Genomic DNA, 24,972 nt, shown 5'->3' with positions numbered 1-24,972 from the left:
CACATGCACTCACACAATGACTTTTACTCTAAAGGCGAAGCTTGGGGAGCAATTTGGGGTTCCATTTTTACTGAAGGACACTTCAGTATGAGGACTGGAGGCGTCTGTAATCAAGCTGTCGAACTGCAGACAGGTGGATTAGCCACTCTACCTCCTGATCCACAGCCAACAAATAAAACACATCAGATGAAAAGAAGCATTTAAGAAACGTCCTGCATTTTTCATGAGCTGATAATAATCTGTAAAATCTGCTTTGCATAAAGGATATGCAGGCCTATGTCATTGAGATGCTGTTTACATGAGCATGTACTGTACAGCTACACATGTTGCTGTCAGTGGGAAGTGACTGTGGTCGTGTCCCAGCATGTTCCTGCTCTGAAAAGCCTCAAAGGGAAGGGGCTCTGCAGGCTTCATATTTGGTTGTATCACCTGACGCGTACAGCTGCCATTAAGTCAAACCATACGCAAACTAAGTCAGTCTGTCAGGCAAGCCGATCCCTCCTCGACCCGCCACTGCACGGAGAAAGCAACCAGTGCTTACCCTCATGTCAAATAGATTGAAATCAGCTGACTTAGAGTCCCTGACCCAACGTGAAACAACTGCGGGCATTTGAGCCAAGCCACGCTCGGCACAGAGAAAGTCATTTAAAGGGAGAAAATCCAGTGGATCAGCAAACCAAGAGGCATCTCTCTCTGCTTCTCTCAGCATGTGTCGCAGCACATTCCTGCCCTGTACCTTCAGAAAAGCAGGAATCACAGCTGCAGGCCGGGACACGTTTAATGGGCATGAACTGAAACTAGGCTAGTTTCTCCCCTTAGACAAGAACCAGCTCCACTCCTCTCCTTTCTTTCCCTATCTTTGCTTAGAGATGCTGATATGATCTGGGCCCGTTTGGGAACAGGCTGTTTCTTTTCTTGCCTGCACTTATAGATCTCTTTTGAATCCTTATGTAGATGTAGCAGATCTCAAAACTTTTGTCTAACTATTGAGTGCAGAAAAAGTGTATAAAACAGGAAGTAGCATGCGAGCAGATGCAGTGTTTTCCTCTTCTTTCAGTCTTGAGTATTTTGACATGGATCTAAGCTGTAAATTACCAAGAGGTTTTTGTGGTGGTGCTTGTGGGGAACAGTAGGGGACCATACACTCGACATCAATGCTGCTATTGTGCCTCTCTGGATGATGAAGGGGTTTGTGTGTCTGTGTGGGTGTGGGGGGGTTCAGTCTAGGTCTATCTTTATTGGCTGAACCCTGAAGAGCACAGACCAGGACCTTCTGTTCTTACTTCTGCTCTCCTCTCAGGATCCAACACCCTACTTGTGTTCTTTATTTTATTTATACTTTTTCCTATTTCTGTAGATCCCTTGAGTCTTGAGTGTTTAGGTTGCCATGCTTATTTTCTGGTGCACACCAAAATGCCATCATAGCATAGAACAAATGGCCAAGGACAAAAGTTGCCCTCCAATCCTTGATGCGATGAGTCTTATTTTTATATTAGGCTTTAATCCCCCCATTTACTCTTCACTTCCACAAGGCTCTGCCCTTTCCTTTCGCTCTTCCTTCACTGAAAATGTCACAGGGTCAAGGAAAGGTTAGAATAAGAGGAAAGGAAAAGAGAATGACAGTGATGAAAGAACTGGACTTCACTGAGACGAGGTGGATTTATTTATTGGAGGTTGGGATTTAATCAAACTGAATAGAAGTCACCATGGATGAAGTTACATGTGTATTTATTCATACAATGCCAATATTTACAGCTAATATATGTTGATATCTACAGTTTATATAGGCTGCTGTTTGCATCAGATATATACAGTTATTTACAGCTGATATAGGCAGATAAATACAGTTGATATAGTCCAATATTTACAGCAGATTTGGGAAGATATTTACAGCTGATATAGTCCTTTACGTACAGCAAATAAAGGCCAAAGTGTACAGCAGATATAGGCCTATACTTATAGCAGATATAAAACTGATTCTTAAAGCAGTTATAGGCTTGCATTTTGAGCTGATGAAGGTCAAAATTTACAGCACATAGGCCAATATTTATAGCAAATATAGGCTGATATTAACAGCAGATATAGGCCAATGTTTAAAGCAGATGTAGGCCTATGCTTACAGCAGATTTCGGCAGATATTTACAGCTAATATAGGTCTATACATATAGCTTATACAGGTCAATATTAACAAATATTGACAGCTAATTACAGCAGATACAGGCTGATGCAGGCCTCTGCATACAGTAGATAAGCCTTTATTTACAGCAGAGATACACCAATATTTACAACTGACATCCTTCCGTCCATTTTCTATACCAGTTATCCCATTTGGGGTAGGCTAGAGCTTATCCCAGCTGTCATTGGGCGAGAGGCTGGGTAAACCCTGGACTGGTGGTTGCCAGTCAATCACAGGGCTGACATATAGAGACAGACAATGGGGCATGCTCACACTCAAGCCTACAGGTGATCAATCAACCTAATGAGCATGTCTTTGGTAGCGGGAGGAAGCCAAACTCCGCACAGAAAATCCCTGACCAGGACGCAAACTAGGAACCCTCTTGCTGTGAGGCAACAGCACCAACCCCTGCGCCACCGTGCAGCCTTACAATTGATATATTGGTAGTAATTATCGGCACTATCTACTGGCTACTATCTCCCAACCCGTGATCCCCAATGGGATAAGCGAAATAGAAAATGGATGGATGGATGGGTAGTATCTGCTAATACTTATATCTTTCTGCTAATATTGTGTGTCCTGAGTAAAAAAAATGAATTTGCAGTTATGTATCTATCAGCTGCTTATTAATTTACATATCTAATCAGCCAATTACATGGCAGCAACCAATGAATGTAGGCATGTAGACGTTGAGTATCAAAATTGGGAAGAAAGGTGATTTGCTGCACCGCTATTGTAGCTTAAGTACAATTGGCCTTCAAGGACATAAAATCATGGGATCAATATGAATAATGCTGAAATATTAGCATTCAAGGCTTTATTTAAACTACCCTTTTTAACTGTGCATTAATCTATAAAGCATGTTGTTTTCTTGACTGATTAAGACTCTTTGTCTTCTCTTACTTTCTATTTTGTATATTAGCTTTTTCTCTTTTTTTGCCTTTCTTATCATGTCATCTGCGTGCTGAGCTCCATATTTTCTTCAGGATATGCTGCAGTTTGGTCCAGAGCTTGCTGCAGTATTTTGCTCCCCTCTGCTGGTCTGTCTCCGTCTGGCTCTGAGCTCACTCTCTGGCTGCCCGTTAATGACGGCCTTTGTTAAACCCACAGCATGACTATTTCTGAGCAGCGCTGTAAACAGGCAGATTCCTCAGCCCAGACTGGAAATGTTTTCCGCCTGATGCTGGGGCACCAGTATGCACAGGAGTAAAGAGTGGAGCAGAAAGAGGGGTGGGTGGATTTAAACCAACAACAGAGAAGAGAGGGAGGTGAAAGGCATTAAGAGGAAGAACAACATCACCTAAATCAGAGCTACATTGAGAAGAAAACCTGGGGCAAGAATTTTGCAGACCATGTGGTGGACTGTGTTTGAGGTTGTGCTGCCCCCTGGTGCTTCTATAGGGAACACATCGAAACCAAGCAGCACCTCAGTCCTGACGGTTTAAATGTCACCGGCAAATCCAGCTTCTCTTCACTTTATGCAAATATCAGGCTGCTCTCTAATCCTCTGTCACTCAGGAAGTGTGTATCTGAATGTGTGTTACAGTTTCATATCTCATCACATCAGCTGAAACTATTGAAGACTTTTAGCCAGTGTGATCTTTAAAACTCCTCCACATATTTTAATAATTAAAGGCACAAAATTGACCCATAAAAACAAACATGTATCAGAGTTCAGCCATCCAAAGTATTCTGTGTTTCCTCTTATTCTAACATTTTACACTTAACCCTGTACTCTGTTGTAGATTTTATAAAGAACTGAAACCTGTAGTCAGTAAATCTTTGTAACAAACGCCCTCCTGAAGCTACAGACCAGCATTTCTTATGGCAGAAGGAGACACAGGTACTGCAGTACTTGTTGCCTGTTTTTTATCTACCTGTTTACATTTTGCACTTTAGTCAGGCTGCATTTGAATTAGGATTCTTTAGCTTGGTTTTCTGCATTTACAGTATGAACCAGGATGTTTGTGTTTGTGATCTGACTTCTGTTTACTTCCTTCTTATGCCTAGAACAGTCCTCATGTTGAAGTGTGATTTCATTGTGTCTATCTTGCAGAAACAATTGATGATTTAATGATGTTAAAGATGTCTTAGAAACTTCAAGATCTTGTTTTCTATCTGGTAACCCAGTGGTTCCTCTTCCTTTTAAACCTCTCCTCCTCCTCGCCTTTTCCTAATCTAATCCCTTTGATTCCCCTCTGTTTTTCTTATCTTTTTTTCTCTAACACCTAACTCTATCCCTTCTTGCTTCCCTTCCTGCCTCCCCTCCTCCCTCCTCCCTCCTCCCACAGATGAGCCGACCAGCCCCGGCGCTGATTTGCGCGCCCGCCACGTGCCGGCGTCCTCGGTGGTGTCCAGCGGCATGAGTTCGGCGCCCGCCGTGGTCACCAGCCCCGCCTCCCCCACTTTCTCCTTCCCCCTCACTAGGCTCTTCTCACACGACTGCAGTGAGTGCCCCCCTCCTCTCCTCCTTCCCTCCCTTGCTCCCCCAGTGCATGCAACTGAGAAGAATCGCACCTTTGGTGTTTGTTGGTGATGTTTTTAGGACCAGAGACAAGTTAAAGAAGCCTGCATGAAATGTTTAAACTTTTCTGGTTTGGTGTTCATCCTTGCTGCTAAAATTTTCATCTTATTGGGAATTTTTGTCTGTTTCAACTCTTAATTTGTCAACATTATTGAAAAAAGAATGCTTACATTCAAGTCTTTAATGCAAATCGTATTCTATGACTTTTTTAGAGAATCAAGTGAAGAAAATCTTTTCCTTCATGAAACTGACTTCCTTTAATTTCACTTGTAAAAATGCTTCATGGGCTCAAAAAAAAATCCCTGCAAAAATGAGATTTTAGCAGTGCTATGACTGTAATTGTCTTGTATCAAGAAATTCTTACAATGTCACTGTTGAATTGGACAGACAGAGTCTCGCATGGTACTTGTCTTTGCACTAAGAGTTTAATTGCATGCTAGTCAGTGTTTACAGAAGCTCTTCCTGCATGCCAGTGGTGAGAGAAGTGATATTTTAATCTAACCCACCATTTCAGCTCATCCACCCTCACCTCAACTCAAATCTTGGGCCTCCTCCATCACCTCCCCCTCTCTTGCTCAGTGCCCCTCTTGGTTAATCCAACACCGTCCATTCTGGTGATTGGCATTACATCAACATCCTGTCTTTCTCTCTGTCTCTGTGTTTCTTCTCCTCTCTCTCTCTATCTCTCTGTCTCTCTCGCTGCTCATTCATCCTCTCATCAAGCAGGCAGTATTAAATCCAGTCGCCGTTCCTCCTATCTTCTAGCCATAACCACAGAGCGCTCCAAGTCATGTGACGAAGGACTCAACACATTCAGAGAGGAAGGACGAGTCTTCTCGTGAGTCAAATTTAGTCTTAAAATCACATTGATGAAATGTCATTTGTAGGAAAGTATGGCACTTAATCATGTTGTTGTTCTTAATAGGAGGCTACCGAAGAGAGTGAAGAGTTTCTTTACAGATGGGGTAAGTTCTTCGCCTTTAAATTACACACATTTCAAATGTAGCCTAGAGATTAAGTCTACAGGACCCAGAGGTATGGCTCCTTTCCTACACATTATTCCCTTTCTCTCTCACTCCCAAGTCTGACTTAATCGTAGCTCAATAAAGGCATAACAGCACAGAAATAATCCTTTAAAATACACACATTTCACATGTTTTCCTTCTTTTACTAAATCCTGAAACAAAATAAAGAAAATAAAAATAAAGAAACAATCTTAACAGGCAAATTGGACACAGTTACATTGACTGAAAGAAATCAAACTGTATTTGCATAATAAAGGAAAACATCAAAGAGTAATTTTAAGACTTTATGACCCATATATTATTTTTGCAATGCTTAAGTGATTGGATGAAATTAAATCAAGCATACAAGACAGCTGCCTGAAGTGGACATGGATGCTAAAGTGTCCACTTGTCCACTTTGTTGTACTGAAGTAAAACAAAAGTACAAAGACAAGTTCAGAACATGTTTGCCTTTTCTCAAGAGTCAGTGATATTTATCTTTCATATTCTTTATTGCACACATCTGATGGAATCATACAGACAAAAAATGAAGGTCAACAATAAAATTTGGACATTTAAAGCCTACTGTATAAGTAAGGGAAACAAACTGATTGATGTGACTTGCAAAGGATCATTTCTGAGTTCAAGTTTTCCTTTTTAAAGGTTTTCTGGGGGAACTGTTTTTAACCAAGTAGATTTAAAAGAGCCACAAGTCATCACAAAATGCCACATTTTTTGTGACTCAACCAGTTGAGTGTCACTGACTTCAAACATTAAACTAATATGTTATAATTCTTATTAAATCATTTGTTTTATGATTATAAATGTATATTATATTTTTTCAAGAACAAAGGTCTTACATCTAAGTATTATTTCTTTTAGTATGCCTATCTCTGCCACAATAGTTTATCCTTTGGTCTGTCAAGAATCAAGAAATCAAATTTTAGAAGTTCTTGCTGATGGGAAAAATCTCTGTCCACTTACATAAAGTTGAGGCAGGAACCATCTTAATGTGCTGATGCCAAAAGTTCTACTTTTTCATTTTTTACATAATGCTTTTTTGCAAGAGGAGGAGTCTTAATCCATGGCCAAAGAAACATGTCAATAGTGGGCTCAACACAAGAATAAAAAAAAACCATATCTATGTTAATATTTACACATGAGCCAAAATTTTCTAAACTGAATCAATGAAGTAATGGCTTTGAGTGGGCTGACTTTTCTCTCTGTTTTAGTCTTTAGACAACCTCGGTACAGCAGAGGAGGTGCGATCTAAACGACACTCCACCTCAGAGCTGGGAAACATCACATACAGCGATGTCAGGAGAGAAGGATGGCTGCACTACAAACAGATCCTCACAGAGAAGGGCAAGGTGGGAACTTTTCACTGTATTATCAGCAGGATCAAAGTTGAAATGAAGTTGTAGAATAAAGACTCACCACATGACATCTGTCTTTCACAGAAGGTGGGCAGCGGCATGCGACCGTGGAAGCGAGTCTTCTCTGTTCTTCGCTCCCATTCGCTGTTCCTCTACAAAGACAAGAGGGAAGCAGTGCTTCGCGGGGCTACGATAGGAGGCTCGGCGGACGACGAGCAGCCAATCAGCATCAAAGGCTGCCTGGTGGACATCGCGTACAGCGAGACCAAACGAAAGCACGCCCTGCGGTTGACCACGCAGGATTTCTGTGAGTACCTGCTGCAGGCGGAGGACCGTGAGGACATGCTGGACTGGATTAAGGTCATCCGAGAAAACAGCAAGACAGACAGTGAGGTCAGAAGACACATTTATATCTTTCAATTTTTATTTAAAAAGATGTTATTGGAACCAGGTCATCACTGTGTTTGTTTGTTGTAGGAGCTCGGCTTTTCCAGGCAGGCCCTTATCAATAAGAAACTGAATGATTACAGAAAACAAAGGTGAGTCATCTGAGGATAGACTTTACTGCTCTTATCTGACTGCGTTAATCAAACACATCTCTCTGTCTCCCCCTGCAGTCCAACAGGCAGTAAACCTGACTCCTCACCCAGACTGCCTCGCATGAAACCTCCATTCCTGCTCACAAAGACAGAAAATGTAGCCGGGGCACCACGCTCTCCAAAACCAGATGGCAAAGGTCAGCATCTATGGTCCAAGGTCATTTCAACCCCTGTTGGGCTAAGTGATCATAATATTGTCGCAACTGTTAGGAAAGCAAGAATTTCATAATGTGGGCCAAAGATTTTAAAAGTTGCAGATTTGTTTTGCAGTCAGTCTCGCTTGAAGAAGTAACAAAGCTTTGAGATCTGTAAAAAATAACACTCAATTTGGATTGGATAATCTGGGTGGTAAGCTTGTACGATTAATGGCAGATTATATTGCTGTACCTGTCCATCTTATTTTCAGTTGTAGTTTACAAGAGGGAGTCTTCCTTCAAGAATGGAAAGCTGCTAAAATCATACCCATCATCAATAATCAAAAGAAAACCTTCAGTAGTGATAACTGCAGACCTATCAGTATTCTCCCTGTATGCTTACAAAGAAAGTCACTCTACATGCACAGCATAGACTCTAATGACTGATGAATGGAGAAATCATACTGACAAGAAAAATATAATTGGCAGTGCATTACTTGATTTTAGTGCAGCTTTTGATATTGTGGACATGAACTTCTATCAAACAAATTACCTGTCTCATAGAAAACAATATGTCTACTTTAATGGCTGTTTTTCCATGTTTAGTAATTTAGAATGCGGGGTTCCCCAAGGGAGCTGCCTTAGTCCGCTATTATTTTCTGTTTTCACAAATGACCTACCATTAGCTTTGAATCAAACTAATGTGACCATGTACACAGATGATTCTACTTTACGCTCTTCTGCAAAAACTATTGCTGAATTAAACTCTATTTTGCAGAAAGAACTACATCTTGTGTCTAAATGGGTTGATAATAACATATATTAAATATATTAAAAACAAAATGTGTAGTCTTTGGGTCTCATCATGCTTTAAGAAAAGATGTACAATTTTCATTGTCAATGAATAAAATAGCAATAGAACAAGTGTCTAATGTAAAGCTTCTAGGTGTTACCCTTGATAATAAACTGTCATGGTCCATGGGCCTCTCACATTGATAATATTGTAACTAAAATGGGCAGAGCTGTGTCTGCAATTAAAAGAAATGCTTACTTCCTGAATGATCATTCTGTTAAACTTGTAACCCAAATGCTAGCATTGTCACATTTAGATTACTGCTCTGCAGTCTGGTCATGTGCATCAAAAAAAAAGACATTCAAAAGCTACAACTTGCGCAAAATAGAGCTGCAAGCATGGTCCTCTGTTACCCTTTCAGAGCTAATGTAAATGATATGCATCACAGGCTTCAATGGCCCAAAGTTGAAGACAGGCTTAATTACAATCTTCTCTCCTTTTTTTGATTAAATAACCCAGATGTCTACATTCTAAGTTAGTACGTGTTGATGAAATTCATGGTGGCAATATGAGACAGGTTGCAAAAGGTGTCTTTGCTTTGCCTTTAGCTGAGACGTGTGCACTACAGAAATCTGTCATGTACAGGGCCATCACTGAATGGAATAAACTACCTGATTATATCAGAAAATCAAGTACATTGGGTTTATTTAAAAAACGACTTTAAAGCTGGTTGATGAAAGTATGACATTTTTTTATAGGTGTAAAAATTTTCATGTACATAAAGACATGTAATATGTTTAATCTAATCCTAATTTAAATGGAAATGTGAATATTGCAAAGTGTTAAAGTAATAATAATAAGTGGGTAAACAGATGAAGGTTGGATTTAAAAGGTCTCCAAAATTTAATGGCATTTTTTTGGCACTTTTAAATTTTGTAACTTTTTGATTGTTTGCTTTTTTGTTGCTCTTAATAAGCCACTTTGCAGTTGTTTGTTTTGTTTTTTGTCAGTTTTGTTTTTTTTTATTATCTTTTTAATGTTTAAGGCATGCTTGGAATCATCTGGGATTGTCTATTAACTTATGTGTTGTTTGCTGTGTCTTGAGTAGGAGTGGTGAGGTTGGGATGAAAGTGTATGTATGTTTTACTTCATTTAATATTATATGTACTATTTGTATGTAAACTATTTTATGTTCTGGACCACAGGAAGAATAGCCGTGGCCATGTGCCAATGCTAATGGGGATCCCAATCAACAATAATCAACAGTATATATGCTGTAGAATTAATATGAGAAGTTGTTGCCTTTGATTGTCACCCAGAGGGAGAGAGCTTTGACATTATTTCTGACTTATTCTCTAGGAAACTTTCATCAACTTTCAGCAATTCTAGCTTGTTTTCTGCCTTTTTTTAAATATAAATGTGTGAAGGGCAAGGCAAAGGAAAAGCGCAAAAATCAGTAAGCATCCAACAATGCAGCACATAGTTGAACAATGCACTGCGGTGTAATACAAGGCTTTCCAACACAGTGACGGTTTTTCTCCCTGATACTGTATTCAATAAAAGCAATCAGAACTCTAAAGAAATTTTAGATGAGCACTGGAAAAGCAGAATACCTCATTTCTACAAGGTACAGGCAGGAAAGCATAACATTTTAGCTAATTTCCACTGTGTCAAGATAACTCCTTTTGTTGGTAAAATCTCAAGCCTCAGGGATTGTTTTTAAGGCAGACAAAAGCGTCAAAGAATGATGGAGCAACCCAAAAGCTTATCCCAAAAGCTTTAAAGTTGAAGTTATGAGCAGAAAAGATGACCTAAGGTCCTGGTCACCCAACCTGTTATTACTTGTACCAGAGATAAAGGGAAGGAGAAGTTTTAATTTGGTCTTGGAATAATTTGAATTTTCCTGGGATTAAAAAATTGTCAGTCTTTCGGTCGGTCAAATGCAGCCTGTTGTAACTTTAAACTGTATTAGTTGAAGCCTTGCATTAATCAATTTGATCTGATCCCAGCTAATTCTTTCGCCCATAGCTTGTCTGAAATCTCCACATCAGTGTCCTCAATGCTCTCTACTTTAATTTGGAAAGACGGGGCTAACATAGAAAAGAGATTGACCAGCTGTGAAATCAAACGTTAGAATGAGAGAGAGCCGAACAAAATTCCTTATTTGGAGCTAATAAAAGAAGTGGCAAGAGGGAAGAGGCTCATTCTCTGCAATCAGCTTGTTGTCCTGTTGTTTTTTAAAGCTGTAAAGATGTTTAGTTTTCCCAGTTTTGTTGAGGTTTTTCCATTAAAATGTTTCACTCACTTTGCTTCTAGATGAGAGCGGCCCTCCAAAGTCCCCATGGGGAATCAACATCATGAAAAAGACAAAGAAGGCAGGGCCTAAAGCTTTCGGTGTGAGGCTGGAGGAATGTCAGCCAGGTGTCAATAATAAGGTATGCCTCGGTTTTTAGCCTAATGTAGTCAAACTAAAGATTTTTTGAAGGTGTTTATTGTGCTTAAATTCTGCCTGTGTGTCTCAGTTCATCCCACTGATCGTGGAGATCTGCTGTGGTCTGGTAGAAGAGATGGGTCTGGAGTACACAGGGATCTACAGAGTCCCCGGGAATAACGCCATGGTATCCATGCTGCAGGATCAGCTCAACAAGGGCGTTGACATCAACCCAACAGAAGAGGTCAGGAAGCAAAAATACAAACATAATAACAGCTTGACCAACAGATTTCTCCAGGTCTGCCCACAAAATTACCCGGGCCCCTGAAATACCAAGTGAACGGTCCCTCCCTAGTGATTTATTGATGATGATGATGATTCCTGATTTTGGAACTGAAAGTGTGTCAAGCTTAAGGTTTTGATATTCTAAATACTATTTCGTGCCACTTTTTAACCCCTTTTCATCATTCTTTCCACCAATTTTCCCCCATTTGACCAAGTTTTGCCCCTTTCAACCAACTTTGCAACCTTTTGTGCATTTTTGCTACTTTTTAGCTGCCCATTTTTGCCTCTCTTTTGCCCCTTTTCTCACATTTTAACAACTTTAACCAGTTTTTCCACTAGTTTTTACAGCTTTTCCCCATTTTCCACTCATTTTTGCCTTCCTTTACCCATTTTTGCTGCTTTTATCAAATTTTTGCACTTTTTACTCTTTATTCTACTCTGTAACCACTTTTCAGCACTTTTTCCCACCAATTTTTGCCCCTTTTACTCATTTTTGCCCATTTTCACCTATTTGCCTCTTTTTGCAATTACTTGTTTTCCCTTAAAATGATTTCTGTTCCTTCTACTTTATTCTCTGGCGTCCTGTTCTTTGTGCACATCATGGCTCAGTAGCTATGAAGTCTCAAATTACTTTCAAATGGTTTAGCCATTTGGAAAGTAATGTTCTTGTTCCTTTAATAAGAGTGGTGATTATTCAAGTTGAATATAAGATATGGTTATCACAGATCAATTTTAAAATGGAACATTATTTTCCTTACCTCTATGAGCCCCCGATTTGGCCCCATAAAGCTCTCCCCTCTTATTGGCAGCATTGGACATCCCATGACTGTATAGAATAAAACTTTATTGATATATGTTTCCATGTCTATTTTGTGGTATTTAGTAAAGATTTGATTTGTTTTCTTCTGTTTTTTAGTAGAATCCATCTTTTTGTAATCAGTGCTATATTCTTATAGTGACATGAGTAACATTTTCCCAAACTACAGTGTTTTTGTTAAAATTCTTGTATCATTGAATCACTAAATACAGAAGGTCAACTCTTTTTCTGTCATCAGAAGTGGCAGGACCTGAATGTTGTCAGCAGTTTACTCAAATCATTCTTCAGAAAACTTCCAGAGCCGCTCTTCACAAACGGTGAGTCTGAACATGTCGAGACAAGTCATCACACACAGACACAGTGAAGCCTCACACAGCCTGTGTTCCTATCAGACAACTAACTTGCAGCAATGCTGATGACGCAAAAATTTCTTTGCCTTTGAAAAAAATAATGGCAGTGCTTTCAAACCTCTAAAGATATCAAAGCTTGGGTGAACTAAGCTTTTTAAATTTTAATGAAACTAAAACTGTGATGGGAATTTGATGCTCCCCTCAACAAAGACTGAGTGATTTTCCATTGGATCAACAGATACATTTTGTTGTTGAACTAAGTCTTTTAATAATCTAATGCTTTTATCCAAGATTGAATTTGTTTCATCTTTTTATGATCTCTAATGTACGGTGGCCTGGAGTGCACTACAAATGGCAGTTTTTTTTAAATGCTCTTACCAAGCCTGAAACAAATTAACTGTAAAAAAAAAAAAAATCATTTTTAGATTTCATGAAACAAATTTACAAAACACAAAGCACGTTTACTTGATCTGAGACTAATTTACAAGTTGTGGAGCACTTTTACAACTTCTGAAACAAATTTAAAATTCTGAAACACTTTTTAAAAAGGAAATAAAAATAAATAAATAAATTAAGAAAACACTAATGCAAATGACAAAATAAACAGTTTAACAATTAAGGAAACAAATTTACAAAACCTGAAACACTTGCGTGAGTTTAGACAAAACATCAAATGTTTTGAAAAATTTAAATTGTTTTTTTTTCCCCTTGTAAACATGTTTTATAAAATGATTTTTTTTTCTTTTTTGTAAAAATATTTTATAAAATTTATATTGTTTTATGAAATGTAAAAATGTTTTTGTTAATTTGTTTCATAAAGTTTGTCAGACTTTGTTATTGTCAACTGCACTTCCAGGTCACTGTACTTAGAGTTTGTCATGCTTTTATAAGAGCACATTTGGACTGCTGCAGTGTACTTTATTACACTTTATATTTACACGTTTACAGTGCTGATGCTTGTCTTATAAAATAAGAAAGCATATTCTCATCCTGGCCTTCTCCATCTTGCTTCCTGTTCATTTTTAAAAATCGAGTGTTTTTTGTCTTTAAGTGGATCAAAGCTTCAGTACATTTTCTTGTGAAAGCAAAATCCCTTGAGATCTCTTATTCCTTCTGACCAGCTTCTTCTCATTGTTGTTCTGAAGAACAGAACAAGAAAAATCAGAGCTTTTCTATAGTGGTTACTAAACTGTAGAACAAACTATAAGAAAGATGTCCACTGTACAAACTTTTTAATCACATCTTTGAGCATGTCTTTATTTTCTTAATACTGGCTTTTCATGTGTTTTATATATTTTTATGGATTTTACAGCATTCTAATATGTCATTTTTATATATTTAGTATTGTTTTTAGATCTATAACATTTGTGTTTTATTCTGTGTTTTAGTCTCTGTGCCGTACTTTGGTCTGTATTTTTCTAATGTGCTTTACACATTTTTCTGTAGATAAGTACAATGACTTCATCGATGCCAACCGCATGGAAAACGCATCCGACCGCCTGAAGACCATGAAGAAACTGGTTAGTGTTTCTCTGAGGAGAAGAATGAGGCTGGAATGAATCATTTTCATGCTTCGCTTGTGTGCGTCTGTGCGTGTGTAACAGACCTCAGACAGGTCAGACAGGTTCATCAGTGTTGTCATTCCTCTTGTTTCTCCACTGCAGATCAGAGACCTCCCGGATCATTACTACCACACTTTGAAGTTCCTGGTCAGCCACTTGAAGACTGTTGCTGACAACTCTGATAAAAACAAGGTGTGTGGAGGAATTAAAGTATGTAAATGATGATTCCAGGTAATCATGAATTGCAGTGTGGTAATAATGTCTGGTGTGTGTGCAGATGGAGCCTCGTAACCTGGCTCTGGTGTTCGGGCCGACTTTGGTGCGGACTTCTGAGGACAACATGAAAGACATGGTGACACACATGCCTGACCGCTACAAGATCGTGGAGACCCTCATACAGCATGTGAGAGATGAAACACATATGCAAGCACACATGCAAATGACGGATGCTCCTTTTAATACTAAATATCTCGACGTCTCTCTTGTTCTGACAGTGCATCTGGTTTTTCACGGAAGAGCTAGACAAAGATGAGAAGGTAAGGTTCACGTGTTGTTGAGTCACATATTTTAAATCATACTGTTAAAAAGAGACGTCAGACATACAGTACGTACATTTCACTATCAGGAGGCTCAAAATCAAAACAATAAACAAAGATAACAAGTCAAGACTTTACTAACAGTAAACCACCGTCTTGAAGCATTAACAGGGAAGACCATTTTAGAAGAGTTTATCCCTCATTATGTGAATTTTATCCATGAAAAGGTGGTTTACCGTTTGGTAAAAACATCTGATGGAGTGCTGTTTTTGTTGAATGAAATCCTGATTTTAAAACCAGAAGTAAGCACTAGAGTTGGCTTGAGCTACAGCATTATGGAGGTCAGCGGGGGCAGAATGCACTGCTGATGGCAGAAAATAATTGTTGTAGCGCAAAAAAAACCCTGAATGAGATACAGCAACAGAATGTCAGCTTGCAGTAGCAGTTTTCACTTTCTTATGCAGAAGTCTTAGAGTGAATCCATCTATGCGGTGACTCAACAGAGCTCCGCCCACCTGCGTTGCTGACATGCCTTTAGAGGTGTCTTTTCAATTAAAGCTGAACCCCGTAAGTTGTCTAAGTTTAATTTCATGTATTGAGAGAGAAAAGACGTTAAAAAGTGCCGGCGGCTTCTGGCCCCACGTTGCTTCGGGTTCCCAAAATGCTTTGCATGTGGCTCCCACCTGCTGGAAGAACAAGCCAGAATATGTCAGCACCTTTAAAACAGCTTTTCTCCAGAATATGTCAACACTTTTAAAACAGCTTTTCTCTCCCAGAATGTGAAATTTGTCCACAATAATGGTTATTTTTAATGTTTAGTACCTACACCTTATGGAGTTTAGCTTTCAGTGAAAAGACTTCAGTTCAGATTCAGAAAACTTTATTGTCTATCATCACAGAAAAATGCCCTACGTGTAGCTCTACATACACCGCAACATACAAACCAAAGACAAATGACATGAAAACAATTCATTCCAAAAAACAGAGTAAAAATGGCTCATTCAATAAATTAGACAGGATAAAAGTATGTATTTAAAATGTTTTAGTGCAGATTTGCCCTGTGTGAGTAGTGTGGTAACAGTAGCAGATGTTTATGGCCGTAGAAATAACATGATTTCAGAAATTAGTTTTCTTGGCTAGGGGGCTGGATGACTGGAAAGGGTTTGTGCTGTGGTTGTGTGGGATCTGCTGTGGTTTGTTTGAAAAAATAGGCAACAGAGGTGGGCTTAGCATGATGCTTGGACGGATTCAGTGGAGCCGCACCTTTAAATTTAACATCCAGGGTTTCTATGCCAACATTAACATTCGTTGCAGGCCGCCATGTCAAGGACCACTACAGAACAAGGACCATTACAAAATCTCTCTGGCTCTGACAACTGTTGAATATCATCAATCAGCCTTTACGTTTTTGGTGCCAACTCATAACCAAGGTTATTTCAAGACACTTTAAAATTATCTAGAAAAAAATCCGTCCATCCACTATCTAGAACGCTCATCCTGTTCAGGGTGATAGGGGGCTGGAACCTATCATGGCTGTTATTGGGCCAGAGGCGAGGTACACCCTGGACTGGTCGCCAGTCAATCACAGGGCTTTATGAGTATATAATAAATATTTGAGGTGGTGTAATTAATCAACAAAATAAATGTAATTTTAATTAATGCAGACACATCAGTGTTGAAATGTTACAATCTACCTTTTCAAAAATTGTCAAAGAAATGGCGAGATTTCTTCATTAAATGTTTCTAGAGCCCAATTTGATCCTTAAACTTCCTCCATTTGTCCGGCCAACAGTCCTTAATTCAAAGACTCTTCAGTCGCTACCATAAATGTTTAAGAATATCAATAAATCCTCACATTCAAGAGGCTAATGCCCACAGGTGTCTGTGATTTTTAGTTAAAATTGTCACTTTTAGGCCACTAACCAAGTATTTGCCAAATAGTTGCTTTTAATTTTTCAGTCAGCTAATCATTGCACTATAAAAGAGTTTAATGGTTAGTAAAACCTCAAGCTGATTGTTTCACTAATTTCATAACACATGGAGCATCAGCTCAATAACTTCTTTTGCTACCACAATAAAATGAAGCCGTTCTGCTCAGCAATACAAGCAGAGACTCTTCAAGAAACAGTTTTTTTTTTACTTTAATAAAAGTTGAGTGCAGAGTCTGGAGTGGATGCTATCAGCTGTAGCAGTTAAAGTAAAAGATATGTAAAGCATCGGAGCTCTCAGTTTTATTGTTTTCTAAAACACAAGAGTTTATTTGATGTTTGTAAGGTAATCTTTGTGACAGAAATATAAGGATAAAGCAAGCAAGTGTGCACAAAAGCCTCTGAAATCCCTGATTTAATGTGTAAGTGTTTGTACAGTTGGTTTTGTAGGTAGCGTCTATTCAGATAATAAAATCTAACTGCAAAAATGTGATGTCAATTATAAAGAACTTGTCTAATTTTCTTGTACATTTAAATGATGATCTTTCGTTCCTCCATTCAGACACCGGTGGACACGGAGGACGTTCAGCCCGCACCAAACATTGACCACCTGCTATCCAACATCGGAAGGACCGCTCTGCTCGGGGAGGCCTCAGGTGAGCACGCTGCTGTCAGCCAGTCAGAGCCAACTTTAACAAACAAACCAAAAGCATACCGTTAGCTGTAACAACACAAAGAGAATGCTGCTTTCTGTTTGATACTGGAAAGAGGAAATTCCCTTTTAGTGCGTCATATTTACCATCTAAATTTTCCAGAGTACTGATGAGGAAACAGGAACTTTAAAATGAAACTGTGTCCAAAAATACATCTCAAAAGTAATTTTCTGCTTTTTAAACAAAATGAGATTGAAAATTATCTCAGGTGCTGACAGCTAAATGTTGATATTTCCCATTTCAAAGCCAGAGTTTCCTAGATTCCAGCAGAACTTGAACGCAGCATAAGAAATGAAGTTGTATGGGTTTTCACTCGGAGTGTTTCTGTGTTTTTCAGCGTGCCTTTACTTCTCTCCTCTCTGCTGACCTCTTCTTTCCCTCCACGTTTGCTCATCTTTCACTTTCTCTGTACGTTTCTCTGCATTTCCTTCTCTTAGCTGAGCCTGTGGAGCAGCCACTGCGGTAGGATGGGAACTCCCCTGGCAATATGTGTGTGCGTGTGTAACTGAGTCAGTGCATCGTGTTATGAAAGTAAAATAATGTGTGTGTGGGCGGGTGAACGAGAGAAAGACTGATAGTGTCGGTGATGGTTTGTGTCTTCATGGTCTCCATTCCCCTCCTGACAGTCAGACAAACTTTGAGTAGAAGAGTCACTTCAGTGTGCTCCCGCTCTGACGCGATGAATTAATGGATGACTGGATGTTTGTCAAAGCCGCTCCATCTGACGCTGCTGTTTAGACTGTGAAACTGGAGTGTAAAATGAGAGACAACTCCCTCACATCCTGCAGGCTGCTTCAGTCAGAGAAGACCAATCAGGAAGTTCTTACCCATTCAGAGACACTCACACACTAGGTGGCATCATTTCTGTTAATTTGCTGAACAGAAGTCACAGTTGATGATTGATGCCACAGCACAGACTGAGTGTAGTGTTTGGAGCTGCAACCAACACATTTTTAAATAATTGAAGCTTAAAAACCAGTTATAGAGACAGGAAATAGGAGGTAAAGTATGGATGCATGTTGTGTGCACTTGGGAAAATACATTTTAAAAAACCTGCTGTTTTCTTATAAATAAACAACATCACTTTGATTTGGTACAAGTAGGGATGTAGCAATATAAAAATGTCACCATATGATCATACCTCTGTAATAGGTCTGCAGTACAATACTTATTTAGGTATTAAAAAAAACTAAATAACAAATGAAAACTTGGGGAAAAAGTGACCTTGCCTTTATTAATCAGCAATTACACTTTGTTATTATTGATTATTACAATATAGGCAAAAATGCCATATATTTGCATTTGACTTAAAGATATTAACTTATACTTTGACTCCAGCGAGTTTTCTATATATTTACTGAAACACTTTGAGATCTGTTGAGCCCTCGCGCTGTTGTTGGGAAGTGGGATTGTGAACGAGTCCTTGAGAGTATGCCCATCGCCTTTACTCCTTTCTCATTTCTTGACACCGGGAGACCAAAATGCTTCCACACATCAGATTTAAAAGTCACTGGAGCCTCCACAATCTCTAAAACATTGTCACTCGGCTCTCCCTCGCCACTCGTAGCATCCACCATTTTTGGGCTGTTTGATCAAGCCAGCAATTGGATTTAATTATTGTTTGTTTAAGAAATACATAGGATGAAGAAACTTAAAACATAATTATAATATTAAGGGAAGAAATTGCAAATAGATTATTTTTCCCAGATCTTAAATCCCTAGTAGTACAGTAGGAGTACAGGAGATAGGCACTAAATTCACAGCATGCTTTTCTGAGCAGAACACCTGCACCAGGTCTCGCAAGCAAAAGAAAAGTGAATGTTGCATCCTTAGTGAGCTCTTTTCCGATTTCCTGTTTTGATATGAACTTGAAAACAATAAGAGGAATAATGAAGTGTTTTCATTGATATTTTTTATGGATGATGAAAAATAAGGAAACTAGGGTGTCTGAGGGGGCTTAAAAAGTATAAAAAGTTGATAAATCAATGAGCAAAAATTAAGGCTTTAAATTGTATTCAAGTGTCTTAAATGCAAAACTGTAAAGTCTAATTTGTTCTTCTTTTAAGTTTCAACTGCAGTGCAAAATTAGTAAATTTGTAGTTTTAGATTGTGGTGTGACTACTTTTAGGCTGCGTTAAAGAAAAATCAGACCCTCCATTTCCTGCTGCATAATGGTGTCACAACAGTGTCTTTTTTATAATCTCAAATCTTGATTTGCAAACGACAGTTTCTTTTCTGTGATTTTGATCTTAAGATGTGCTGAATGTAAATGGTTCATCTTACAGTCAGCACAAAACACAAATGTTAAGTATAACAGGAGAGAAATTAAAGATACAGCAGGGTCTTAAAATGTTTGAAGAGGGTCTTGACAGGGAAGTAAAAAGTATTACATTTAATGTCAGATTTTCTGTATAAGCCCTGGAAACAGCAAAGGAAAAATAGAGATGGAAAACAAAAACTGTTTGTTATTTATTATTTATATTTGATTCTCATCCTTATTTGCTTTGGTGCTATTTTATATTTTTAATTTTTTTTTATGTTTTATATATTTTTTTCCTGTTTTAAACGGTAATTGGAAAATGTCTCCTATCTTGATTTTGGACTTCCTTATTAGAAATGATGATCCGTTGACAGTAAAATACACTAACCAGGTTAGTCAAGAGGGCTAAGGTGGTTCATAAAATTGATTTAAGCAAAGAATGAACACTAAGCCAACCTTTAACCTCCAAAATCAAATCTGTTTATTCCTGAGTGAGTCAGGAAAAAAAATCTCTTGAAGCATCCTTGAGATATCGCATTCAAGAGCAAGCGATGAACATGAGGCTTAAGGACCTTGACCTTTGATGTCTAAAATCCAATCAGATCATCCCTGAGTCAGGTTAAATGTTTGCAAAGTTTAAGAAAATCCTTCAAAGGCTTGGCACGGGAAACCCAAAACCTTAACGCCTCTGGCGTCAGCTGTTGCTGGCATGGAGGCATAAAAGCAAAAAGTTTTATTTTCTTCAAAGTGTCATAAATCTAAGATGAACATCTTGTTATTAAGAGAAGAAGTTAATGCAATAAGCTTCTGTATTATGGCCCTTTATTCTACAAAATGAGACAAAAGGAAGTAACTATATTGTATTAAAGAATGAGTTTCACTTCATTAATAGTTTTGCAGAGCTTTGTCCTTTAAACGTAGAGTAAAAAGGCCTAGATTTCTTTTTTCTGTTCAGATTGTGTTTTATAGTCAATTAACGATAAAATATTTAGTAAGCTTTGATAGGGAAGAGAAAAAAAGCACCGAATTTGGGAGGCTTTGAGCAGACAAGGTGCTTGTCAAATGTGACTCTTTCATAGTCTGCCAGTTGAGTCGTGGTAAACATTTACATTTGTTCAAATGTAAGTCTGTGTTTTCCAGATGACTCTTAGTTACATTTAGTTTACTATGCTCCAAAAAAAGCAGCTTTCCTCCTGCATCTGTGTGTTTGTGTTTGTGGGGGCATGTGTTTTTCTGGTTTCATTGTCTCTCGAGTCAAATAATTCTGCCTTCACGCTTCAAGACGCTTCTCTTACTCTCTGATGTCATCAGTGTGTTTCGGTGATGTCATCAACGTGTGCCGTGGTTTCTTTAGGCTGTTGTTTCCCTTGAACATCAAACCCCTGCTTTCCCAGTCATCATTCCCCCTCCATCTACTACATCCATGTGTGATTCTTTGAGCCAGGGACGGTCGATGGTGGAGGGCACAGAGGAAGACAAGCTTTTTTTTCAAGTTAAGCAAAGAAGCTCTGCTTCTTACCGCGTAAAAACTTTGAAGCAGTTCAACTTTAGCTGCACCTTTACTGGTGACGCTACATCGAGTGTTTTTCTCTTTATAAGCTGGTAGAGAAGTCCTGAAAAGTTAAATCTGAGCATATCCTCCGTGTCCTTCTCCATGACTGCTCTGGTGTTGTTTTCATATTAACGGTTCTGACCCTCTTGTGTTTTTCTTGTCTCTCCTGCAGACTCAACCAACAGTGACTCTGCTAAATCAAAGGTAACACCTCCCTACACGTAGATGGTCACAGAGGAGGTTACTGTAATGTTTGATGATGTCACAGTGATATTTGTTCTGTTTCAGGGGTCGTGGGGTTCAAAGAAAGACCTCGGAGCCAAGGACTTCCTGGCTCTGTCCATCATGTCGGCCGTCACTGGTCGCAAACGCAGGAAGCGCCACAACGCCCGGCGCGTGGGCAGCAGTACTGACGATGACTCGGAGCACGAGCCAATCAAAACGGGACATCTCAGGGGGGAGGAGGAAGAGGAGGTGGAGTCACCTGTAGAGGGCACTGCTCCTCGAGCAGAAGGAGAGGAGGATGAGGATGAAGAAGAAGAGGAAGAGGAAGAAGAAGATGAGGAAGTTGTAGAAAGCGGAGCAAAAGAGGAGGAAGAAGAGGGGGAGGTGTTAGCAGATATTCCCAACTGTAAGGAGGAAGAGGAGGCAGGAGGACGGCAGGCGGTCATGTTGCTGCAGGAGGAGGAGGCTCGTGTGGAGGTGAAGAGCCCGCCGTGGAGATCTCCAGAGGATGCTCGCTCCATCGTTTCTGGTTACTCGACTCTCTCTACATTAGGGCGGAGCTTGGGGTCAGAAGGGAGGGGTGATGATGCCGATGACGAGCACAGCGAGCTTGTGAGCGAGACGGACAACGAGAGCGGCTTTGCCTCCCGCTCCCTCACACAGGAGAGACCCGAGAAACATCCCACTCCACCTGTGAACACACAGCCACCGGCTGTCCCACGCAGCTTCCTCTACACACACTACAAACCCCCCATTCTGTCTCAAACCAACCTTCTGCCCCCACCCACGGCGCTCACACAGACCCCAGACTCAGCGGAAAGAGGCGAAGGAGGAGCACGGTCCACCACGCCCTCCTCCTCCTCCTTCTCGTCCTCCACCTCTCACAAACTGCACTCTCGGCCTTCCTTTAACTCCCACAAGCTGATTCAATGCGACACTCTGGCGAGGAAGAAGCTGAAGTCAGAGAAGGCCAAAGCTCGCTCTCTGGACCTCTTGGAGCTCCCCGGAGCCTCCGCTCAGAGCGACAGATCTGGATCCAGCTCTGATGGAGCAACAAAACCAAGGAGAGAAAGTTCCAGAACCAACCCCTCTTCAGGTAGCAGCCAGGAGAGCCTGCGGCCGACTCGACCCAAGCCTGCCATAGCGCCCAGCGAAGCGGCCTCCTTTACCCCAGCTGGCCCTGGCAGCAGGTCTCTGGCGGAGCACGTCCGTGCTCGTCTGATGGGCTCAGCTGATGACCTGCGCAGTGTCGGACTGCGAAAACCACTCTCGCCTGAGACACGGAGGAAGAGGCGAGCGTGGCGTAGGCACACTGTAGTGGCTTCCCCAACTGAGACATCTGACAAGAGACCCCCTCTGCCCGTCAATGAATTCCCCTTGTCCCCTATTGCTGATCAGAACCAGGTCAAAATATCAGGGCTGCCTCTGGGTGCAGATGGGCTCGAACACGGGCCGGCTACACGTCAAACACCCACCTCCAGATTCCACCAGTACCTGTGAGCCCTGTCAGCTGACCGGCCACCCTTACCCCTCACTCCGAGGATCCTGGGCTGCTGACTCCTGCAGGTCAGTGGACCGGCAGCAGCATGAACAGGGTTGGTTGCCCGGAGCAACACAGCACACCAATAAGAGCAGCCTCTGCACCCCTTTTCTTTTCTCAATAAGCTCCGTTTGCATGGCAGGGGGCGTTTCAGTGTTGCCAAAGCTTTTTGTTTGTTTGTTTTTTTTTCTTATATGTGTGCTTTTCTAGAAATAATGCATAAACAGGAAAGAGAAAAACAGAGACCTCAGTCCCATTATCCACAGCCAAGAATTCTCATTGAAATTAAAGGGTTAAATCTCTTCAAGTAATCAGGAAAAGAACTCCTTCTGGTTCTTAAGAGAATGGTGCTTCTACATTAAACAATAAATTTCACAAGTAGCCAGTTTAAAACCATTTCAAGGGAGATCTCAGCTGATGTCACATCAGTCTTTCACTTCAGATCACAGACGCCGCTTCATTCAAACTCCAGTCTCTTTCTACTTGTTAATAATGTTTGTGTTTGCGCTAAAATATTTGTGCGTGCAGGTGTTTGTGTTGAACACTTTTGTAACATTTGTATAAAGCCTTGTTAAGTTAACCTTGTAAATATAAAATATAATGTTATATTTGTTTTTACTTTTTTAGTTCTTTTCTATGGTTTACAAAAAGTGCGTACAAATGCACAGTCATTTCTTTCAAGATGTTACTTGAAATGTTTTTCCTTAATATATTCTGTTGTGTTGTTTTATATTCAGTATATATATTATATATATTTTGTATCAAAGTTAAAAAAGTACTTTTATTGTCACTTCACCTCTTTGGTGTTACTGTTCAAAGGAGATGAGATAAACATGGCGTTGCCTGTTCCTTACTTTCCTCATCGATGGCCTTTCTCTCTGATTCACTGTGCAGGAAACCCTTATCTCCTCAGAAACAGTTGAAAAAACATGACTAAACTTGCAACAGTTTGCATTAACATACATGTAGCAGGAGAAGAAATGTAATCTGGGTATTTTTCAGGATGTTCTTGTGCAGCTCAGTGCCACGCCATTATAGCTAACCTTAAGACAAGGACAGAAAAGCATAGACTATTTAATGATTGTGAAATGGCTTCTTTTACACCTATGTCTGTTCTGATCTGTGCGTTTCGCCACATCTCCTTTGAGAGTTTAACTGTCTGCACGTTTATTACCTTGTATGACGGAGAGTTTTCCATAAGGTCAGGCTCTAATAAATCCTCTCCTACAGAGGAAATGGTACATTATTAAGAGGAAATGACTGCAGAATGCTAATGCTCATCTATTGTTTCTCATCTCTTGTATTGACCGTAGGAACCTTTAGTCATTACAGTTACGCAAACTAGAGTCCAAAGTTGTATGAGACTCTGTTGAATGACCAAAACCAACCAGTGCAAACAAATAAAAAATAATAATAGATGATGGTCTCGGCGTACCTCAAGATTTGTTCTAAGTGCCTGATTTCTGGAATGTGTTTCTGTTCTGCAGTGCCATGTCACTTCTTATCTTTCCGTTTCCCTTTGTTGTTTCTGGGTCTCCTCCCTCTCCTCCTGTGGTCGAACCTGAGGCACTGACCCAAAGATGTGTACATTAAAATCTAAAAGGTCTAAACTAAAAGAGGCTGTAAAGATGTCCTCTAAAGAAAGCACACTTTAAGCCAAGAACATGTCTATGCACTCTCTCTGCCTTCGACAGAGGCATTAGCAGCTGTTAGCGCTGCTGCTAAGAGGGCAGAAGTGTAGCTTTTCTCTCTCGGCTGCTTCTCTTTTAAGAGGTCATTTCTGTCCACCTGGTGATCCACAGTGTGTGAATATGGTACACCTGACGAGCCCTTCACTGACACTTTTCGTCAGCTCATGTCAGACTGCATTTTCCTAAAGAAGAACTTCATCAAGTGTCTGAAATGTGATCCACCTAATGTCTCATTGTTGTATTTTAAGAACACATTTTTGTACATACTATCTTAATATGTAACATATTGTATTGTGTACATTTGGAATTGCTTTTTGAGTATAACTAATATGAAATGACTGGACTTAAAAGGATGTCCATCTAAAACTATTTCCCTCATGGCTGTGTGCTTTAATGCAAGGTTATAAAATGTAAATAAACAGAACTATGTTTAAATGTGCATGTGTGTGCTTGTTTGTGAGGCTGTGGAGGTTTTA

The 24,972-nt window shown here is 39.9% G+C and overlaps 1 protein-coding gene across 11 annotated transcripts in view; it reads left to right on the top strand.

Annotated features, from left to right (window-relative positions):
* Positions 1-24,912, top strand: part of arhgap23a (Rho GTPase activating protein 23a) — a 96,503-nt gene extending 71,591 nt beyond the window's left edge. For 5 of the 11 annotated variants that reach the window (XM_041778546.1, XM_041778544.1, XM_041778537.1 and 2 more), the window contains 17 exons: positions 4,468-4,623; positions 5,424-5,538; positions 5,626-5,665; positions 6,937-7,074; positions 7,165-7,473; positions 7,558-7,619; positions 7,698-7,816; positions 10,923-11,041; positions 11,129-11,281; positions 12,378-12,456; positions 13,936-14,009; positions 14,154-14,243; positions 14,329-14,454; positions 14,546-14,587; positions 17,078-17,171; positions 21,213-21,244; positions 21,329-24,912. In XM_041778546.1, coding sequence (XP_041634480.1) covers positions 4,468-4,623; positions 5,424-5,538; positions 5,626-5,665; positions 6,937-7,074; positions 7,165-7,473; positions 7,558-7,619; positions 7,698-7,816; positions 10,923-11,041; positions 11,129-11,281; positions 12,378-12,456; positions 13,936-14,009; positions 14,154-14,243; positions 14,329-14,454; positions 14,546-14,587; positions 17,078-17,171; positions 21,213-21,244; positions 21,329-22,765 — 3,185 coding nt within the window. In that variant the 3' untranslated portion in view covers positions 22,766-24,912. The remainder of the gene's footprint in view (positions 1-4,467; positions 4,624-5,423; positions 5,539-5,625; positions 5,666-6,936; positions 7,075-7,164; positions 7,474-7,557; positions 7,620-7,697; positions 7,817-10,922; positions 11,042-11,128; positions 11,282-12,377; positions 12,457-13,935; positions 14,010-14,153; positions 14,244-14,328; positions 14,455-14,545; positions 14,588-17,077; positions 17,172-21,212; positions 21,245-21,328) is intronic. The other 6 variants (XM_041778540.1, XM_041778538.1, XM_041778541.1 and 3 more) reach the window with 5 other exon arrangements.
* Positions 24,913-24,972: the final 60 nt, after the last annotated feature.

Source organism: Cheilinus undulatus, linkage group 21 (genome assembly GCF_018320785.1).
Source record: "Cheilinus undulatus linkage group 21, ASM1832078v1, whole genome shotgun sequence".
Taxonomy (NCBI): domain Eukaryota; kingdom Metazoa; phylum Chordata; class Actinopteri; order Labriformes; family Labridae; genus Cheilinus; species Cheilinus undulatus.
Note: the sequence above shows the minus strand (reverse complement) of the source record. Positions and strands in the feature narration are given on the sequence as shown.